The sequence below is a fragment of the Athalia rosae genome, chromosome 3, assembly GCF_917208135.1.
Source record: "Athalia rosae chromosome 3, iyAthRosa1.1, whole genome shotgun sequence".
Lineage (NCBI taxonomy): Eukaryota > Metazoa > Arthropoda > Insecta > Hymenoptera > Athaliidae > Athalia > Athalia rosae.
The window spans coordinates 479064-500092 of record NC_064028.1 but is presented as its reverse complement, the minus strand read 5'-3'; the positions used below and the strand labels follow the sequence as shown (position 1 = coordinate 500092).

The 21029-nt window shown below is 38.9% G+C and overlaps 2 protein-coding genes across 8 annotated transcripts; one reads left to right on the top strand and one right to left on the bottom strand.

Annotated features, from left to right (window-relative positions):
• Nucleotides 1-4192: 4192 nt before the first annotated feature.
• Nucleotides 4193-5548, bottom strand: LOC105685341. The gene is made up of 3 exons (XM_012399322.3): nucleotides 5229-5548; nucleotides 4812-5085; nucleotides 4193-4695 (listed from the first exon to the last, which is right to left on the bottom strand). The coding sequence occupies exons 1-3, from the start codon at nucleotides 5338-5340 to the stop codon at nucleotides 4545-4547; spliced, it is 537 nt and encodes a 178-aa protein (XP_012254745.2). The 5' UTR covers nucleotides 5341-5548; the 3' UTR covers nucleotides 4193-4544.
• A 193-nt stretch (nucleotides 5549-5741) lies between these two features.
• Nucleotides 5742-20900, top strand: LOC105685403 (probable Rho GTPase-activating protein CG5521). 7 transcript variants are annotated; one of them, XM_048652443.1, is made up of 30 exons: nucleotides 5742-6047; nucleotides 6999-7109; nucleotides 7338-7355; nucleotides 7661-7832; nucleotides 7913-8261; nucleotides 8359-8639; nucleotides 8725-9010; nucleotides 9096-9466; nucleotides 9562-9784; nucleotides 9863-10070; nucleotides 10183-10314; nucleotides 10905-11135; nucleotides 12026-12216; nucleotides 12286-12384; nucleotides 12488-12772; nucleotides 12861-12986; nucleotides 13120-13287; nucleotides 13608-13664; nucleotides 14192-14302; nucleotides 14387-14545; nucleotides 14630-14809; nucleotides 14878-15241; nucleotides 15301-15449; nucleotides 15536-15711; nucleotides 15819-16278; nucleotides 16362-16648; nucleotides 16720-16856; nucleotides 16976-17101; nucleotides 17622-17642; nucleotides 17933-20900. In XM_048652443.1, the coding sequence occupies exons 1-30, from the start codon at nucleotides 5942-5944 to the stop codon at nucleotides 18091-18093; spliced, it is 5745 nt and encodes a 1914-aa protein (XP_048508400.1). In that variant the 5' UTR covers nucleotides 5742-5941; the 3' UTR covers nucleotides 18094-20900. The 7 variants fall into 7 exon arrangements, with proteins under 7 accessions (XP_048508400.1, XP_048508399.1, XP_048508401.1 ...); XM_048652442.1 differs by having other exon boundaries at nucleotides 5743-6047; nucleotides 7913-8270; XM_048652444.1 differs by lacking the exon at nucleotides 7338-7355 and having other exon boundaries at nucleotides 5743-6047; nucleotides 7913-8270.
• Nucleotides 20901-21029: the final 129 nt, after the last annotated feature.

The window sequence follows — 21029 nt, the reverse complement described above, 5'->3', positions numbered from 1 at the left end:
ATATATCCTTCAAATTACACCCGCGGTAGCGATAGATTTGAACCAACCACTTATAACGCAGTTTTCGAATGGCAAACAACCGGTTTATCGATTGAATCTTTTATTTATTTCGCACATTGATTCATCATCATTTTAATCATCATTCATTCATTCATTCAAATATGAAGAGAGTTAAATTTTCACCCAAGAATGAAGTATCTTGGCAATCGATTAAAGGGCACTTTTCTTACGTATTTTGAGCTCAGGAATCCGAATCTGGAAGAAAAATTGATCTATCTATAAAATTGACCGAGTTATCGCCAATTTTCAGCTTTTCGGGGCCAAAAATAAAAAATTGAGTTTTTAGTCTATCTCAATGTAATTTGAGCTCAGGAATCCGAATCTAAAAGAGAAATTGATCTATCTGCAAAAATGACCGAGTTATCGCCGAATTATCCCATTTTTTGGCATAAATTTGAGGATATCTCGAAGGGAAAAAATCGTAGCTCAATTTGAACGACGGATTCGTATTCCTGAGGTCAAAATACATAAGAAAAGTGCCATACGATCGATTTCAAAAAATAAAAATTTTTGGTCAAAATTTGAGATTTTTCCAAGGGGTACCCCTTACGATTTTTTCAAATTTTGACCAAAAATTTTTATTTTTTGAAATCGATCGTACGGCACTTTTCTTATGTATTTTGACCTCAGGAACACGAATCCGTTGTCCAAATTGAGCTACGATTTTTTCCCTTCGAGTTATCGCCATTTTTATGCCAAAAAATGCGAAAAATCGGCGATAACTCGGTAATTTTTGAAGATAGATCAATTTTTCTTTTGGATTCGGATTCCTGAGCTCAAAATACATTAATATAGATCAAAAAATCAATTTTTTATTTTTGACCCCAAAAAGCTGAAAATTGGCGATAACTCGGTCAATTTTATAGATAGATCAATTTTACTTCCAGATTTGGATTCCTGAGGTCAAAATACGTTAGAAAAGTGTAATACAATCAATTTTTGAACTACTTTACTATGGGCCCAAAAATCGACTTTTTTTTTGGCTTTTCAAGGGTAATCTCACATATAATCAGCTCAGAAATCCAAATCTGAAAGCCAAAATCATCTACTCGTGCAATCGATCGAGTAATCATCAATTATTCGCTGTTGGGAGCAGAAAAATTACAAGACATATCGATTGGTTTTAGTCGTAGACCCACTTTGATTCGTCGCATGGGTCGAAATATTCGAAGTTCTCAATTCAGCAGCAAACCCGAGCTTTGCTGGAGTCAGCGTAGCCAGCAGCGCAGCGTTTTGTTGTGATACGTCACCTTCGGGCTGAGCAGAGGTCACGCCCCACAACAAACCGCGCGCCCGTGGCTACCTGACTCCAGATAAGCTTGGGCTCATCGATTTTTCTCCCAGATTCGGATTCCTGAGATCGAAATACATGAGAATTTTAAAAAATGTTGATTTTTGACCCCAAAATCGAAAAAATGCAAGGGGCGAGGTAATTGTTCGTCGCTCAAAGCCGCGAATGAAGTATTCATACGCAATAATCGAAGATTCTGTAACGACAGACATAGTGAAAATCATCGAGGGTGCACGTCTGACTCGTTACAACAGAGTGGAAGAATGAGGCGAATTCGCGTTTTCCGACAACCTGTCAAACCAGATAAAATTTGGATCGCGTGATTCCGGATGGCCGCGGGTCTGGTGCATCGTAATTTTTGTTACACGGCGGTCTTCGGTCACGCGTTAAGAAGGAAGCTCAACTGATGTCGAAGATAAGGGAGTCGAGCCCCATCACCCTATTTCCCCCGCGTCGCTACCTTCACCCTATTTTTGGGCCAAACGCATAAGGCCCACGTAATCCACAGGGACGTCGACCACGTCGCGACGAATCTGTTCCGGGGCTCAATGAGCCAGAAGATGCAGCCCGTATAGGTATAGGTATATGCGTAGTTTGCTTTTTTCTTATAAGTCCGCCACAAGGCGTGTTATACCTACGCGTCTTCGGGGTGTATAAAATGCGTTTAGTAAATAGTCTGCACATACCGCTGAATACACCGCGGGGAAAAGAGGTGCACATGCACAGCTAATATTATTGTATGCACCTAGACATGTTCGATGTCGGCGTACGGACCTCGCCCCGTATCCCTCCGTATCCGGAACACTGTGCAGATGACTCGTTGATTGCCGAGCACTTACAACATTGCGAAGAGACAAAAATTGCTCGGCCGATATCCCGAATAGCCGATGCTCTCGATTCCACGTTCGGAGATTCGTGATAATTATTCGGTTCGCTCTTTACTTTTCTATCAACTTTCGCGTAACATCATCGTCACCATCATTGTCATATTATCATCGACAGCAGAACAGTATAAGATACGTACATACATAGTCGAGTACATACGTACCCAGCATGTCCGATTCCAGTTCAGTTCAGTTCAGTTCAGTTCAGCTGAGTTGAGTTGCGGTCTGGTACCGCACGGACCTTCATCGACTTCGTCCTCGTCCACGTCCTCGCCCTCATCGTCGTCGTCGTCGTCGTCGTCGTCGTCGGAGTGGTCCGTAACGTGGTCGGTACACGCGTGCATATGTGTACGCTACGTAAGAACACCCTCCACGTGCAGCGCGTTGCGTCCGTGAGACGTGGATATACGTAGCGCAGGGTTGCGGAGCCGAGAGGAAAAGGGGGAGGCTCGTGTTTCCGCCCGGTCGAGCAACAATGCCCGCAGACAAATGAGCAGCCCGCCTCCATTGTTCGTTCCATCGGCACCGAGTACCGGGACGCGGGTAGGCATACTCGTACGTGTACGGAGCACACATCCAAAATCTGTGCATCCAACTGTACCTATGAACCGCGCGTATGGGTATTCCCTACATAAGCGAAGAAGACCAAGCAGAAAAAGATGAAGGCGATGAAGGAGAAGAACAGGAAAAAAGGAATGGCTCAGGTAGAGTAAAGATTGTGGAAGGAAAGAGAGAGAGGAGTGCAGATTCCCTGGTACCCACCCATATACTCGCAGTTGTCGATGTGTGTGTGTATACGTGCAGGTATCTAGTGGCCCGCAAAGCGAAGCAAACTGAAGCACAGCAAAGCACAGCAAAGCACAGCCGGTTGCCTCGGAGCAACGAATAGGAGCCGGCCTGGGGGGTCTTCGATCAACCTGATGCGGGCTAACACCGATTAAACATCGGACTTTCGTCAAACTCGAATGACCGAATAATTTTCGGTACACTAATACCGCGCCATACTCACATACATACGTGATATTATAGGTACGAGTGATACCAGACACTGACGTCACTTTATCTCCGTGCTTCGTTGTTATGAATGTAGTTGAGCCGTTGTTCAGGTACACGCATACCTCGACCACACAAATGAAATGGACGATTGGCACGCGTTGCGCTATTAAGACCAGTATACCTACCTATGAATCATCGTGTACGCGACTGCATGGCTTGCAGTAGCGTTAGTCTTGCTGCGCTCAACAAGGACTTCGACAAACAGACTCTCAATACAAACTCTCTACAATTTTTTCCGTTCATATCTTTACGCAAAACCGTACAATGAAAAAGTTTGATTTCATATGGAGGTAGATGAAATACCTGGTAGGTAAAACAAAAATGAACGTTCAACTTACAAATGTACATTCCCTGGATGTATGGAAGACTATCGATTGATTCTCCAGCTACTTCGTCTTCTCCTGCCGGTTGTTCTACGGTGAGAACGGGACGCCGTGTTTCACTTTATTACAGGTATATCTGGATAAATGGCGGAGGTGAAGAGAAGAGGTATTCCATCGGCGCAGCGATGGGATATAGTCGTAGTCCTAAGGTGATCGAATTTCTCTTATCCAGAAGGCTGAGCTCTAAGCCCACCAAAGAGTAAGGTGCACGGGCACCAGCCAGGCAGGCGATTCACGAGCCATGAATGAGCCAAGACACTTCTCTTCACTTCACGATCGCTCGACTTTTTTTTTTTTTTTTCATCATCCTCCTCACGCAGTATCATGGCTCCTGCATAATTGATCGGGGAGAAACCAGGAAGATATGTGGAATCATTCGTAATTTGAGCACAGCGATCGAGAAAATGCATGGATACGTATGTTCGAAAAAGTATCATGGATAAAAAAAATCGACTTCTGTAAAAAAACGGAAAACAAACTGAATATCTCACAGGAGTCTCGCTGCGACAGTGACTAAGGCCGAGCTTAGGACCGGAGGGATGTTGTAACATCGGGGCTGTAGTCCCGAGTCCGGATATCCCCTACGGTCACTCCCCGCGAAGAAGAACAGTTTTTTCCCGAGCAATCGAAGCACATCGACTGTTACCCGTAGTTTCGCGGATTTGTCTCCGCACATTCGTCAGTTCCGGCTCGCAGATTTCACCACCGGAAATCGGCCATCGACATAGATGTGAATTATTATTCCCATAATAAATGTATGTATTCCAGTAGCATACAATGAATTTCGGTAAGCCCTAGATAATCATGATTATTGTGCAATTCATACAAAATTTCATGTGTATACTTTTCGAATTTCTACCATCAAAAAAGTTATTTCATCGAATGCTCGTATTTTCTGGAATCTCTGTACTCGCGTTTTGGATTTCCTCTGACTTTGATGCGTTCCTGAAATGCTTTCATGTCTGCTGCTAACTCCTGGTATGAATGTGGCACGGTATCCGCACACTCAGGTTCATTTTTCCTAGCAAAAAACTGTTACTCTAATCGAAATTTTGCATCTACCTGCGTATACCTCAATCGCGATACCACGAAACCATATATTATATGATTTATTTAAAATTCATACAGGAGCCTCACCTGTTGCTGTCGTTTCGGATGCAGCGTCTGCAAGCGTTGGTTGAGGCAAGAGCAACACGATCTAGGCCCAGTTCTTTTAAAATTCGTAATTCGTCATTCCAAATATTCTCGGTGTTCGGGAAGGACGCGCGCGAGTCGCTCACATGGTTTGAAACCGACCCAGAGTCCTTTATGATTTCTCGACTCGAGTGGATAGAGTTGTTATCGATATCACTGGTCAGGCAGCAATCGTCCGAATTCCATGAAACGGACGACTGCGTCGAATCTCTTGAATCTGAACCACTTTCGATTTTAAAAACCGACATATGGCATACTCTCAAAAACACACATGAACAAATCTCCTGTTTTCCTTTGATCTGATCAAATCTGTCATCGTGAAAACGTAGATGGGCCGTAGGAAATTGAAAAATTACATACCTTGCGATGGACGAAGAGGAACCATATGTTTTTGACCGTCGATGAACTCCCAAAATGATTTTATTTTTTCTCGCCGGCTCTTACCGCCGGTTCTGTTGAAATTTAACTCCATTCAAACCTTCGCAGTTTCCGATGCGTCACCAACTGCATTGAAATAACAGCTGGCTCCCTCTAACAATCAACATTATCAACAATAATGAACGAATGCACTTTTGATCGTTTTTTTTTTTTTATTTGATTCAACCGCGACTGCGCCAGCGAATAATTCCGCGAGAGACAGTGCAAGGCGCCGAATTCAAGTCGCTTTTTGTGGAGACATCACTCTTCAGTAACAAATTTCGAGAAACAAATTAAATAGGTTAATCTTGTGAATTAATCTTTGAACGATGATTAATAATTTCACAAATCGTTAAGCCGCCACTTGCCGGTGAACGACGTGAAATTGTTAAAGTGATCTAACGATCGGTGATGATGTCATTGCCCTGGTTTGGCAAGTAGTTCGCGGTGGGAAACAAGATGGCCGTTATGTACATCTGATTAGTACAGGAATTTGATCGCGACACATTGTATCTGTTAAACTTGGAATTCGATCTGTCAGTTCTCTAAGCATATAAACCGTAGCAAAGGGTATTGGGTGTAACTGATGAAGAATATTTGCAGTTTACTTGATGATAGTATCTCCCCGCGGGTCTGCCGGCGACTCGCATTAAACAATGTTCAGCAAAAAACTTCACGTAGACGTCAAAAAGTCAACGCTCAAGATACAGGATGTAAAAAAAGACAGCGCGACGCGGTTTAAACACCTCAAAATAGTACTTGGTGAGTTTGAAGTGATGTAGATTTTCATGTAATTTTTTTTCAACTTCAAATATTTGATACCATGAAATAATTCTGACCAGTTTCTGTCCTCATCGTCTAACCTTTGGGTGGGTCTGAGACTTCTGTTAGGACGTCTACGAATTACGCCCACTTAACTCCTCACAAATACCTGTTGTCCTTTCATCTTATAAACAACTTACCGAATATCCTATATTACACGCACAAGACTTTCAAATGGCTCAAACCCATGCCACTTTGACACTGATCAGGAGAGATTTATCTCGTTTTCAATTGCATCTAAATTTGAATCATCCAACGAGCGGCCCAACTAACTTCAATGTCACTTCAACTGATCATCTGCTCTTCTTCCTTGCGTTGGAAATAAAGCTCAATGAGTTTAGTTGGTAATCTGGGATTTGTAACAGTAGTTTATTGAACATTTCTTCCAAATATTTCAGTGTCAGTACTGTCTCAATCTGTACTCTGTCAGTGTTCGAGTTAGTCAATGTTAAGACTTGCAAATGAGTTTATAATCTGCTAGAGAAAGCATTGCAAAGCCCCTGCAATGATCAACAGCAATTGGCAATTACAACCCATAGTAATAGTTATAGTTGAAGAATTTGATCCTTTAAGTATAATGCGATGTGTTAATGGATAAGAAACTATCGTCGTTTTATGGGCGTCTAGGTAGGTCTGTGGTTGACCAGCATTATGGCTACAGGTTGGTATCTAATCACTAGACCACATTACCATGCTAGCCAGGCCAACCACACGACTTGTTCTGTTCGGCCTCCATCTCCAACTAAAGTTACATTTGTATTATAAACAGTGTTCTATATTTGTGTTTATGAAGGAATTATTGTAATGTCAGAGACAATATTCATTTTGAATCTTTGGAATGTGTCACATTGTATCTCTCATGCACTTGTTATTTGTTTTTGTTCTTTGTAGAAAATGTAGACACAGATGAAGCAAAGGGTTTCTTCGAGGGAAACTTCAGCCATGTCTATTTCATACTGTATGATTGTTTCGTATCTGCAGAAGTGAATTTGCGCCAAAAAGGTAAGCTAAAAACACATTTTTACATGCCATGTTTCCATGTCACATACTTTCACTGAATCAAAATAATTCAGCAAGACCAATCCATGTTGTCAGCAACATTTGTAAATAAATTTATACTGACTTTGTTGAAATTTCCTGTCTCACAACGATTATTAATTTAGTACCGATGTCAATTATGTACTAATTATATTCGTTTTTTCTATTCCCTTTCTATAACTTTGCTGACAGAACTTTCTTTCCATCTTGGTAAGTTGAATACTTTTGCCGAGCATGCAGAATTTGTAATGTAGTGTAGTTGTAAAATTATATGACGTGCTTGTCCCATATGTTGTTACATTAATATATAAACATCGACTTCCAAACACAATCAACTTACGTTGCAGTAATATTTGTACGGCAATAGTGTGAATCATACGTATGTGCCCTCTCGAAATTCTGTGGGAAAAAAATAATTCAAGAATTAGAGTATAATTTTTTATATGAATAATCAAAGCGAGTAATTCAGAAGAGGTGTAACAAATTACTTTTTTTGTTCCCCACCCCATATCTAGTTCACAAGGCGCACAGGGAAGAGCTGGAGCAAGTCTTGCAACTCTTGGAGAAGATCCTGACCCTTCTTCCGGAACTTTTGAATCGAAGATGGCAGTGTCATAGTCTAGCTAGGATTCTGAGAAAATTGTTACACCCTGGAAACAGCTGGAAGTTACGCCGTCAAGCCATCAGGTTAATGAAAAAAAAATTGACTACGACATTATACCTGTCTTTTGTAGCTGAAATGGTAATAAACTATTTTTTTTCTATAGATATTTCATACTGTGGTACCAAGCTCTTGGAGACAATGCACCAGATCACATCCATCAGATGTTTGCATGCCTGGTGCCAGGGTTTCCACCCAGTCAGCCATCGCCTTACAAAATAGACCGAAAAACAGAAAACAAAAAAGATAAGCCTACAAAATCAGCTAGCTACGATGACAAAGAAAAAAGAGAATTCTATGACACGCAATTAGGACAAAGTATGTTCCATGATAGTGGAGTGACACAAGGACCTGTTAGTCTGGTTGATAGTGGGCCAATCCTGCCACCCCAAAGTGGTGAAAAACCTCTAGACAATGAAACCGTTAGATTTCTCGATGCTCTTCTTGATTTCATGGTTAGCCAGGTATAATAACTGTACATCAACTTGACTACCCTGAAAACTGTACATCATTATTAATTTTGGATCCTGAATCATATTTTTTACGTTTTAGGTTGTCAAAGTTGAATGGCGGGACAAGAATACGAGACAACACAAGGCCTTTCAGTTTCTGTTGGAACGGTTCAAAGTGGCTTATCTCAGGCATATTTGCCCTGAGTTCAATGATCATTTTTCTCTATATAAACCCAACTTAGAATTGCCTAGGATGCGAAAGCCCTCGCCGAATCAAGGCCAGGATGTTTATGCCCTCTGTAAAGTTACCCTCATAAAATGGATAGCCAAATACACTCATGTCACAAAAAAAGATGGACAACTTTTACATCATTCTCCAAGGTGAATATCATCCTCATATACTTCAATTATTATGATTATATTATATTTCGAGCACTTTGTATCCATTGGTTCTTTTCATTTTTAGCACAACGACGAACGAAGAAAATTCAGAACAAGATCTCCGACGTGTATCTGTCATTCAAAATTTAGCCGATCCGAATTCCTTATCTCCAGATGTAGTGTCGCAGCATGAAAGCCAAGAAGATAGTACAATGTTAGCAATAACTTTGGTACGAGAAGTCCTTTACGGTAACAGGGACAATGTGAACTTTGTACACGAACTTTACCGACAAGCTTTTTTACTGGATTTCACTCATGCTGGTGCTATTAGAAAAGCTATCGCCGTATATAAAGATTGGATACAGATGAATGTAAGTTGAAATCTTCAACATGGATTAAATGGATGGTCAACAAATTATTTACAGTGACTATGATCTTACTATTTTTGATGATTAGGAATTGCCGCCATTTATGCTGGAACCTTTGGATGGTTATAAAGATCGAGATATAGAAGAAAATCAAAAAAAAGAATGTCTCATAAATGATCGCAGTCCACCAGAAAGCTACAGGCAAACTCGGCTGAGAAATGATTCGTATCTCGGAGCCATTCACAGGGAAAACTTGTTCGTCAGAGCTGGATTACAAAATGTGTTGCAAGTTTTTGTAACCCAAGCTTCAAACGTATTTTTCCTAGAAACACCTGGCGGTAATGAGGCAGAGACTCTTTTGGAGGAACAAACAGATAGCTGCAAGCGAGTGCTAAATGTTTACCGCCACGTTGTCATGCAAGTTAGATTGGAACCTGCCACTTGGGAACAATTACTTCGGTAAGCATCTGTCCTAACAGCAAACGAAATAAAAAGTTTCTTTTCTACTTTTTTGACACTACTTTGAAAATGATTCCTGATGTCATTATTTTCAGAGTATTACTCCAAATCACTTCTTTGGTACTAAGTGAAAGAACATCCCGTAGAAAGCAGCAAGAAAGTATCGGTGGAAAACTGGCACCAGCTATTTTTCAGACGTTGATAGTCACTTGGATAAAGGCCAATCTAAATGTGGTTATTTCTACCCAGCTTTGGGACCAATTTCTGACTGTTCTAACCTCTCTGACACAATGGGAAGAGCTCATACGGGAATGGGCTGTAGGTTTTCATCTATTTGGAAAAATTCAGACAAATCTTGGAAATTGTACAATTTTAACCCTTTCGTCGTATTTACAGAAAACCTTGGACACTTTAACTAGAGTACTAGCCAGACACGTTTATAATCTTGATTTGAACGACTTGCCATTAGATCGACTCAGCGAGCAGAAATCTAAGAAACGTCGTGGTATAGGCAGCCGTGCTGCTTCCACAGGGAGTGTTCAGCCTCCTAGAAGAGGAAGCGTTGATCAAGAGACAGAAACTACATCAAAGGACAATGCCACTGGTAAACAGAAACTTCATTTTTTATTTGATTTTCAGGAGGAGTGTGGCATTCACTTATAGCAGCAACTAGTGATAGATATATTTTCTTATTTCCGTTCTCTTACATGCTGTAGACCATCCCATGCGAGACCTTAGAAAAATCCGTCCGATGCCACGAAGTGCTAGTGACAATGTCATATACAATGGGAAGACAAGAATCAAACTTCACAGACATCGTCCACACACTACACATTCCGGAGTCCCTGGTAAGTTTGATATTTAACTTCTCATACATTGTTATTTGTTATAATTTATAAACATTTATGATTTTTGCCTTGACTGAATTTTGGTGGCGAACGGATTTAACATTCCCGTTTGAACTCATTGCCATTTCGTTAGGTGATCTATTTATATCTTTGTCCTTGCGTTGTTGGTTTTTGTTTGTTGTTGTTTTTTTTGTTTGTTTTTTTCGCTTCGGTATCGCCAGTGGGTTAAAAATATCCAGTCTTATATCAAGCTGCTTCAATAGTACAGTATTTTGCTGTGTTCTTTGTTTGTATCTCAATAATCGTGATCATTTTTACTTTCAATCATGGATTATATTACACCTCAGTTCCTTCAATACTACTTGTCTTAATAATACAAGTGTGTGATTATTTGCGCAGCCTTACACACATTGCGTATTATTCTGAGAAATCAGAATAACACGCAATGATTCTTGATATAGAAGCTGTAGTATAGTGTAATGCATACATCATTATGTTAGTGAAATAAAGAATAACTGAAGTATCTGGAAATGGATCAATCATTTTATTTAGCATCACAATACTAAGCATAAATCCTTTCCTCGCAACAGTACTCCCCCTGTCAATAGAGCAGGATATGGCAAGGCTACTGTCTACAACTAATGCTGCATCGGCAATAGCAAAAATGTTACCAAACAGGCGAACTAAATCTTTGGAAAGTGTCATTGTGGTGGAAAGTGAACCTCCATCACCTCGCTGCCCTTCACCTACACCTAGCAGCGGTGTGGACAGCAACAAGGATAGTCCGATACAAATAGAAAATATTGATGGCAACAGCATCGGTAAGTATACTGTATACCCCCTGCCCCCCATAATTTGGATGTTCATTTAATATCATACATATTATTTATACTTATACTCATTTCACAATTTGAATGGTAACTACGTTTACAAATACTAGTAAGCCATAATTATGCCCGCATATTTGTTAGATAATTCACTAATCGTTTCTAAATAACATGGGCATATCAGTAACTTGACACGCAGAGAATACACACTGATATAATAACATATGGCTTGCTTTCATGATCATCATACTCATTTTTTAATTCGTACACTTCAAGATTGCCTAGTTCATTATTAATATTCACAGTACTGAGTGAATTCAAACGTATTTGGAATTTTAAAACTTGGAAATTAGAAATTCAACTCCGAAAGGAGAGAAATAAATTGCAACATCCAGGAAGAACAATCTCCAGACTTCCTCTTGTAGTTCTTTTGGCAAACCTGAAGTGATGCTTGGGTGAATTTAGTGTTTTTATCAATTTACTTGCACAATTACTTACGGAAAATTTCACGAATACTACAGAAATAAATTATCTACTCTTAATCTTTAATGCATTAACAATCTCGGTTTTCACTCCAAGCTTTATTCAATCTGTCAATGATGGCTTTCTCACTTAGAAAATTTCTAAAGGGTAAGAATCTTACATCTCTCTCCTTGCAGACTACACCATATGCAATCATTCTCAGATTCACTATTTACTGGGTAGTTATATCCAATCATAGACATAAGTATTCAAGAGAAACACTGATCTATTTATTTATTCCGTATTACCAACCACTACACATCTATGTGAGCCTTACAAAAGTGAAAAAATTTTTACACAATTGTATATTCGCATTGATTGATCATGCTTACCTATCTTTAATTTTTTCAAATAATTCATAGACACAAGTGATGTTTCTGAAAGAAGATCTGTCATGGCTGGAGGTGGAGTTCCTGGATGGCTACCGGATGTTGCTGTGGCACTGTGGAGACGCATGTTGTCCGCTTTAGGGGATGTAAATAATATTCAGGATCCGGCGCTCCATGGACAAGTCATGGACTACCTTGTACAGCTGACACATACATTGATCAAAGTGAGTACAAAGGTCTGAATTCTCGTTGCAACCAAATTTAATTATCATTCAATGTTTGTCTTGTTTCAGATTCGTTTAAACCAAGGAGTTTCTGGTGACAATCAAGGTACTCCACCCGCTCCAGAGCTCATTCCCCCATTGACTATAATCGCTCCATGGTGCTTCAGGGTATATTTTTGTTGCGGAAAATTTCGCTCCAAGTGTATTTTAATATCATTTATTTCGATATTCCTGATCGATGACTCCAAAACCAATTATCTTTTTATTATAGGCAATACAACTTCCTCAACAATACGAGGTTGGCCGGTTAGCCGCATATCGTCTGATTTGTCTTTTAACTGTTCAGCCGATGGATATATCTGTACCCAAATCACATTTAACCCTGTTCTACCGTGCTGTGCATAATGGAATAATCAGCAATGATGTTAAAGTTCTCCACACACTTGTCAAGTATACAGGACCCAGATTATTCAGTTTAAATTTACCTGGATCTAGCCTCCTAATCCTCGACTACATCCATGCAGCGAATGTGATACTAAACAGCAATGATGTTGAAGTAAGCTGAACGAATGATAATACCCACTGTTGAAATTCTAGTTTCTTGAATGCTCTACTGATCCTCGTCAACTATTGTATGTTGATAGGCACCCAGAACAGAAGCGGTTTCAATACTAGGTTCGCTACTATCACTGCCTACAACAGTTGCCAAACTTCCAGTATTACAACCTAATGGGAATGACATAGTGACAGTAACGTGTCCAGATGCTAAGGTGAATTTCAAAAGATCCATCTAATCAGTAGATTTAACTAAGTTATTTGCATAACTAAATTTCACATATAACGCAAATGCAAATCAAGGTATCAACAATTAATGTGCAATTAATCGAACATTCTGAACAAAAGGAACATATTGTGACAATACTACTGAGGAGCTGTCGCCGAGAGCCAACAGGTGTGGCAAGATGCGTCGCACTTTCCAGCATCGGTATGTTTGTGTACAGAGAATTGTCTTATAAAACTCAACATACCAGAGTGCCCGAAGCTGTTACTGTACTCCTTTTAGCATTGAGGGTAAGTCGATTTGAAGCCATTAAGCCAAAACAATCTACGCATGTTGTATTTGAATTTTCGGTTCAAATGTGCTAAATTTGTAGCACAGAAGTGTGAACAATATTCCTGAAACACTGAAATAGACAGCAATGCATGATGAAGGGTATTACAAACTACTACTCTTAAAATGCTGCCATATACACAGAAACGATTGCACATATGTAGCGTGAATCATCATCTGTCCTCTGACGATTGATGATTATGATATTTGGAGTCATAGGTGCCCTATAGAAGTACTAGTTATTAGTATTAGTGTGATATTTGTTGGGCTTGCTTGACAGAGAACACAGGTGGCTGGACGGCGCAAGGACGGGCTCAATTTCCCCCTGCTAGATAAGGTAGTCTTTCTTGGTCCCCTTCAAAGTCTTTCCCAAATCTTATGATCACACCCCCATTTACTATGACCTGCTGCAGTGTCCGTCCAGCATTGAAATTATCTGTCACATTTGCCGACAACATCTTGTGTGAACCTAGGTATTTGTCATTTGGTTTTTTTTTCTTCTATTTTTCTGTTCAGAGTCCTACATATGTATCTGCAAAACCAATACTTTTAACCATCTGTTATGTACCGAAATTATGTAGGTCGCTTTACTTTGCATGAAATTGGTGTTTTTAATTAAATGACTACAACCATCATCACCTACAACCTTGTTTAAATTTTAGGAGACCGATCTTGTACAAGATTTTCCATATTTCGAAGCTCGCATAACTTCTAGCTGTGCAAAATTATCCACTATTATGAATTCGTTGTTGAAAATGTTTCGTCTATTTCTGAATGTAACATCTGCTTTGTGAAAAATACCTACTTGAACTGCATACAAAATTATCGTATGTTGTATTGCGGTACATTCAAAGTGATTTCCAGGCAAGCCATGCAACAGTGAGTCAAATGGCTTGTGATGCTCTCCTCTTGCTCTGTGACCGGGCAGAAGTTTTGCTGGATCTGTATCCGAACATTCCAGCCAAAATTATCCAGGTACACTCCATGTTTTTCTAACAACAGTGAATAATGCACAATTGAGTTTCATACAAGTTTTTGAATTCTAATTTTTCTCAACAGGTTCTAGCAGAGACTCTTGGTCGTATGACCGGTCGCGAAAGACGAAGTGCTTTAGCGACTTCCATGTTATTCTGTCTCGGCGAATGGGCTATGCAGCTGGGACCATCGGTGCTACTACAACCATTCCAAGGGAGCCCCTTGCTTTTGACGTTATTCACAGTATGTCAAAAGCACCCGAAATTCTTTCTAAAAAGCAGCAGAACTCAAATATATGTAGATTTAGCTAAGTCATCCTTATTTTAGGTACTAGACAATATTATGCAGAATAAAATAACCACGGATATTCAAGACTCGGCAAAGTGTTATCAGCATGACTCTGATGATTTTGATTTTGAGATATCGCATGATAATTTGGTGGACGAAGTTGGCGTGAAATCTCCTAGACGAGGACACGTTCAGGCTGTACAGCTTGCTGCTCGAATGGTAAAATTTCGGTCCAGTCATATTTTTCCAGTCAATTTTGAATGAATACATTAATCTCCTTATTACAGGTACTAATGCATCTTGTAAATCACCTGGGACACTTTCCTATGGGGATTGGTGCCGCACGTCTCTCATCTCTTGTCGTTGAATTGGACGACGTTCCAGGAATAGATAGCGACGAATTATCTTCTGCTGTTTTCCAAGCTCCCAACATACAACTTTTGATGCTTTCCAATTCTATTATACTGTCGTTAGTAGAATTGGTAGCATTAGATGTGCCAGGCGGTGGGGTGACAGCTGGTTTAACAACAGCACCCTCGACAGTTCGAGTTCTTCTGCGAGACTTGGCTGGCAAAGCATCGTGGGATAGTTCCATACTATATAGCCAACCTTCCAACGATGATGATTTACCTGCACCGTTTGGCAAACCAGGTAGATTTTCAAGAATTCTGGAGTCGAACCTTCCCCGCATTTAAAATTCTCGTTTACAGTTGACTGGTCCTCGAAATCACAAAGAGAGGATCTTAGCAGTGTGTTGCCTTTGCAGAGCAGTCCGCCACAACATACGATGCGTCATCGCGAGCCTCATGTTCTTCCAACTTTTGCCAATGCTGCTAGTGATATGGACAACCTTGATGATGTTTGTTAAATTTTTTCAATTAATCTGTTGGTTCGGTATAATCAGAGGCTCGAGAGTTTTCAATTAAATTGTAAAATATTTTTTAGCTCCTACAATACATAGGTCACACAAGTCCCGAGGTATTGACTAATCCAGAAGTTGCTTTAAATGCGCCTGCAAATTCGCCGCAGGGTCCTCAACTCGAAAGTGAAACCATTGCTGCTATTTTAGGTCAAAGAAATATGGAGAGAGATCATATCAACAACTGGAATCAGCATATCAGGTAAATTCTGTTTGTATTGTGAAAAATAATCAATTGGAATGTGAAAAAGAGTGGGGAAAATAAATAGATTCGAGATGATCGATGTATTGAATCTTTCATCTTTTTAGTATGTGCGCAGCGGCGATCAGCCCTCCGTCTTGCCGGCCACCACCTGCTCCATTTCATCATTGTCGTCTTCTGTTTTCTCACCTTGGTCTTTCTGGATGGGAGCAAAGAAGAAAATTGCATTTGCTTTCTAAAAATGAGAAGCTACTGAGGGAATTGAGAAACCTGGATAATCAGCGTTCTAGGGAAACACATAAAATGGCGGTGATATACGTGGGGCAAGGCCAGGAAGACAAGAATTCGATATTGAATAATGTCACAGCCAGCAAAGAGTATGAGAGTTTTGTCGCGAGACTTGCCTGGGAAATTGAATTAGAGTCTCATACAGGTTTTCTTGGTGGATTGGTACCTGGAAAGGCTAGTGGAGTCACTGCACCATATTTTGCGACATCTTTCACCGAAGTTATCTTTCACGTTGCTACAAGAATGCCCTCCGATAGTCCTGAGAGTCTTCTACAGAAGGTGGCTTATTTATATTTACAAAATGCCGCACAGGGTTTCAAATTATTACCAATTTAAACAAATGCTGAATTATTATCTTTTAGACAAGGCATCTTGGTAACGATGAAATCCACATTGTATGGTCCGAGCACTGGAGAGATTATCGGAGAGACATAATTCCCACAGAGTTCTGTGACGTACTGATCGTCATTTATCCTCTTCCAAATAAACTTTTTAGGATTCAAATCTCAAGAAAGACAGAGATTCCATTTTTTGGACCACTCTTTGACGAATCCATTGTGGAAGATATAGTTCTCCCTGGTTTAGTCAGAGCCACAGCTTTAGCTGCAAGTAGAGCCAAGAGATCGACCCTTACCTTATATCAGCATTAGTAAGTCGTTTCAACATATCAGGTGAGAAATTGAACCATTGGTGATTTAATTTGAAATTGTTTTCACGCAGCTACGAAGAAAGAGCGAGATCCTTGGATACAGTGGTCCGAAATCACAAAGAAGCTACAACTTTTGAAGAGTTTGCAGCTAATGTTTATTCCCCTGTACAGCCACCCAGTCCTTTTAGCAGCACCTCCTCCGTCACAGGTAAACGATTTTATCCCCGCATCGGCTGACGACGGCTTTTTTCATATCTTACAAGTACGGATCAATAATTATTTTCTTTATAGGGAACACATAAATTTCATGGCTTATAAATATTTAAGGTTCAATGACGAGCGTCCAGTCCACCGCCTCTTCAAACCTGGCTGCTGCTTTAATCGATTCGCATCACGGAAGACCCAGTCTTCGCAGCAGTTCAGCGGCAAGCAGCGACAATAGAGCGAACAGAGGTGACTAACCCAGTCCACTAACTCCCACCCACCCTGTAACACCACCCGACAAGTTAGTATTCTTGATTTTATTATTTCTGTGACGTCCTGTTGTATCCTGTCTGAGGTGATGCTCTCTCATGTCCTTTGTCTTACTTCCATACATACAATCTGCGTTTTATATTCTACCATTCTAGTCCTACTCGATAGCAACTCACCTGAAATTTTCTATTCAATAAACAAAGCCTTGGTATCTACTAAATATTTTCAACAAAAATACTGTAAAGCCAAGATCAAAAGCCTGCATGTGTAGTTATTATGAAACCATGTAGTCTTGATGATTAAGATTGGACAGAATTGTTGCAAAAGCACATATTAGATTGCCAATATACAGATTTATTGCATGGGTCGAGTAAATATTTCTGTAGGTATGGTTTAACAAAAGTTTAAAAGTATTTCAGCAATCTTGTAGTTTACAAGAACTGAACTTTTCTCTTCGATTTTACTATCAAATGTTTTTAACTACATTTTCTTTTGACAGTCTTGCATAATCTATTGCGAGGTAAATTCTATTACTTGTTTATAGCTGGATTAGCTTAGCCTAGTTTCACAGCTATCGCACTTGGATTATCGCAAACCATTCAACCGAATGATGACTTGTATTTTTTGTAATTCAATTAATCAAACCGAGTAGCGCGTCAGGTACTGAAACTGTGAATTTTTCACCTGTTGTTAAATAAGTGTTCCGTTCGGTTCCTTATTATGTTCGATTGTCCGCTGCCCGGTTGAACATAGTTTAGTCTGACAAAATCAATACATTAAGTCATTGATAATCGACTTTCCGTCTTCCAGTTTCGGACGGGAGCAGAGTATGGTTTAGCAGTGATACAGCAGACAGCTCGGCCCTCCATGGCATATCCCCAAGACCGGTAAAAAGAATGTCCTTTAAAACTGGACCAAAGCATAGAGGTACATCTCAGGCCACTCCGCCGGATAGTCCTAGATACAAATAGCATGGTAACTCGCTGCCGTTATACGAATGAGAAGTCCTTTCCCATTTACACACCGTGGAATGAAGTGAACAATATTGAAAACCAGAAAATTCGGTAGTGGTAAGTTTACAACTACGATTACTATACGGATAGGTCTATTTTCGTCAAGTTAATTGCGCGTTGTCAGACGAAGTTAAAGAATCCGCACTTTGATATCTTCCAACTTCAGAACTACCGATGTACATAGAACACAATTTTTCTGCTGTAAATTATTACGAGGTTTGATGGTTATTTATAAAGTCGGAAGAATGTTTCAAATGGATGGATGCTGCTTTTTGATTCATGAATTGTAAATAATTAAAGAGCTGTTGCCGTAATCTATGCACCGCTATGAGATGTCGGAGATTGCATACCGGAAAAATTCATGATAGATTTGATGGTACAATGTCTTCTCAAGAAATAAAGACATCTCAGCTTGTGAAATGTTTATCTCTGAAATTCCAAATTTCATATTGGTCAATGAGTTTGATAAATGCAATACATAACGATCGGACGATGCTATCTGGTTACTCAAAAATAATCATCTATCTCGTTTAATCTAACAGTATCATAAATGTGGTCTTTGATTTGCAAAGTCTACACGATTATTCGGGAAATAGTAACCGAATGCTTCTTAAGCCGAATTACTACGCACGGTGTAGTGAATGTATATGTTAGGAATTGAAACCCTTTAACAACTATTTTCAATTTTCCGTCCTTAGATCTAATTTATTATAGATTAATTATTATACGTCTAGTCTATTCATAAATATTTTGACCTGATCATAACTGATTCGGGTGTAAGCGTTAAGAGTTTTTCTTTGAGAATTGAATTGTTGTTGAATTCAGGTAAGAATTAAAGTCGATTTGGTCCATGTCGCCGATTTCAAATAGACTTTAATTACGCACGAATGATATAGATGTATTCGGGTGAAGTTAACTCATTTTGATAAAGATACAATAATTAATTTGATGTCAGCGGGTGTTTTCTAATATGTATGTATGTAATATAATTACGTTTTTACATAACAAGACTTACTGTTATGGGCTTACATCAGCAACAATGCTACCAATAATCAAAGTAAGATGCAAGTGTTTATGGCATTAACATACTTTTTTTCGAGCTTATTCTGTACGATCTATTAGAACCAATTATTTGTTATAAAGTTATAAATTATAGGTGTACTACGATCTTTTCTATGTCTATTATGGAATCAGCAGAGTTATCAGTTCGTTATTATAAATCACGGCAATAGATACAGTTTGTGGAAGTATAGGTATTCACTTATCTAAGTAAATTATTCCCTTTATTGTCGGTAATCCCTAGTGGACACACGCTTCTTGTTTGTCGGTACTCATAAAAATCTATGCGTTGACGAAATCATAGAAATAAGAAATAAAAGGAACATTTTGAACTTTGGATTCACTTCGTTTTTAACAACCAAAGTACAATGCTTATCGTCGAAATGAATCGGGTAAATTCACTTACAACAAACGTACCCATTAGTATTGTTCCATCGATGAACAATGGATATACCTATAATCTACATATGTATACAAAATTTAATAATCAGCAGGCTGAAATATCTGGAAATGCTTTCAACATTCCCTGCTCACTGTTATTTATTATAGAATGCAACTCAGTAGCGGTTAATAGTTAAAGTGGAAACTCTGATTGTAGGTGATACATAGCAGTGCATACATACGTATATACAATTTCCATTTTCTCAATTATTCAAGCAAAAACCAAACTACTGTTTGCTCGACTCATTTTTTTGAAAGAATCATTTTCCATGTGAGTCAGCATTGAATAATATCACGTGCATAATCCTTTTGGAAGGTTTTAAGCGGCATTCTTTATCTGTAGTAACGATGAAGCCTACTAATGATAGTACTTAAATACAAATTAAAATATACCAATTAGCGATTAATTACTTATAATGATGCTTATGTACAAATTTCGAAAGTATTACATGACTCTAATGCTATGTCGACTTTTATAATTGTATGTCATTATTTCCGCATGTGCTTGAATAATTGTATCCGTTTGAATTGTAAATTGTCTACTAATTATCGATGACCTAGTGTGAATATTACATACCTACGAAGTTTTACGATTCTAATAATCCTCTATGAAAAGTTCTAACTTCTCATTAAACTTCTCACACGCGTGTAGACAACCTTGCTAGTTACCGTGATACTTTTACCGAAACAGTCACAAAGTTTATTTAAAACTTGATACAATCAATGTTTTCTACGTTACGAATGATATACCTAAGTTGTTTTCTGATCGATAATCTTAAATTATCGTGATCTCTCAACTGATGTCTATGAACTTATAATTGTAAAGAGTGTAAGATTTCTCTATGCCATGCATGGACGATTGCTAAAATGTTCACAACTGAAGCAGCATTGACAAATTTTCCACTAATTTATATTGTACATAAAAATATTAAGATAATAATCAAGATATTGCTTACTGAAAAATGATCATTATTTATACTAGTTTAACTATCTTCATAAGTGTTCAAACAATTAATTTTTTTAGATGCGTATTGCAGTTCATTATCTCTCCTTAAATCGTTAATCAATTTAATGGTGGAGACTGATGCTATTAGCTACAGGTTTTATTTGATCGAAAACTAATTTGTTGAAATTTGATATTGATTATATATATTATATAGGTATATTTAATTTATGTTCTCTATATTCTCATGACCTATGCAACTGAATAATTTCTGTACCAGCCCCATGAAATAATTGCTGTATAAAAGTTACAATATTATAAAGTCTGATCTGTATTTATTTCACAAACTTGTGTACTTCAGTCATCTCTATATTCGTAACGCGGAAACTATTCAACTTAGAATCGAATGTTCGCACGATCTCAAAATATATCACGTTCCCTAACGAATACA

Excerpts from the sequence above, each read along its gene's own strand:
- LOC105685341 (XM_012399322.3), bottom strand. The coding sequence starts at position 5,340 with ATGGAGTTAAATTTCAACAGAACCGGCGGTAAGAGCCGGCGAGAAAAA. Across the intron at positions 5,086-5,228 it reads TCCTCTTCGTCCATCGCAAG|ATTCAAGAGATTCGACGCAG; the intron begins GTATGTAATTTT and ends AAAGTGGTTCAG. Across the intron at positions 4,696-4,811 it reads ATCCGAAACGACAGCAACAG|GAAAAATGAACCTGAGTGTG; the intron begins GTGAGGCTCCTG and ends GTTTTTTGCTAG.
- LOC105685403 (XM_048652442.1), top strand. The coding sequence starts at position 5,942 with ATGTTCAGCAAAAAACTTCACGTAGACGTCAAAAAGTCAACGCTCAAG. Across the intron at positions 9,011-9,095 it reads AAGATTGGATACAGATGAAT|GAATTGCCGCCATTTATGCT; the intron begins GTAAGTTGAAAT and ends TTTGATGATTAG. Across the intron at positions 16,279-16,361 it reads CTGAGAGTCTTCTACAGAAG|ACAAGGCATCTTGGTAACGA; the intron begins GTGGCTTATTTA and ends ATTATCTTTTAG.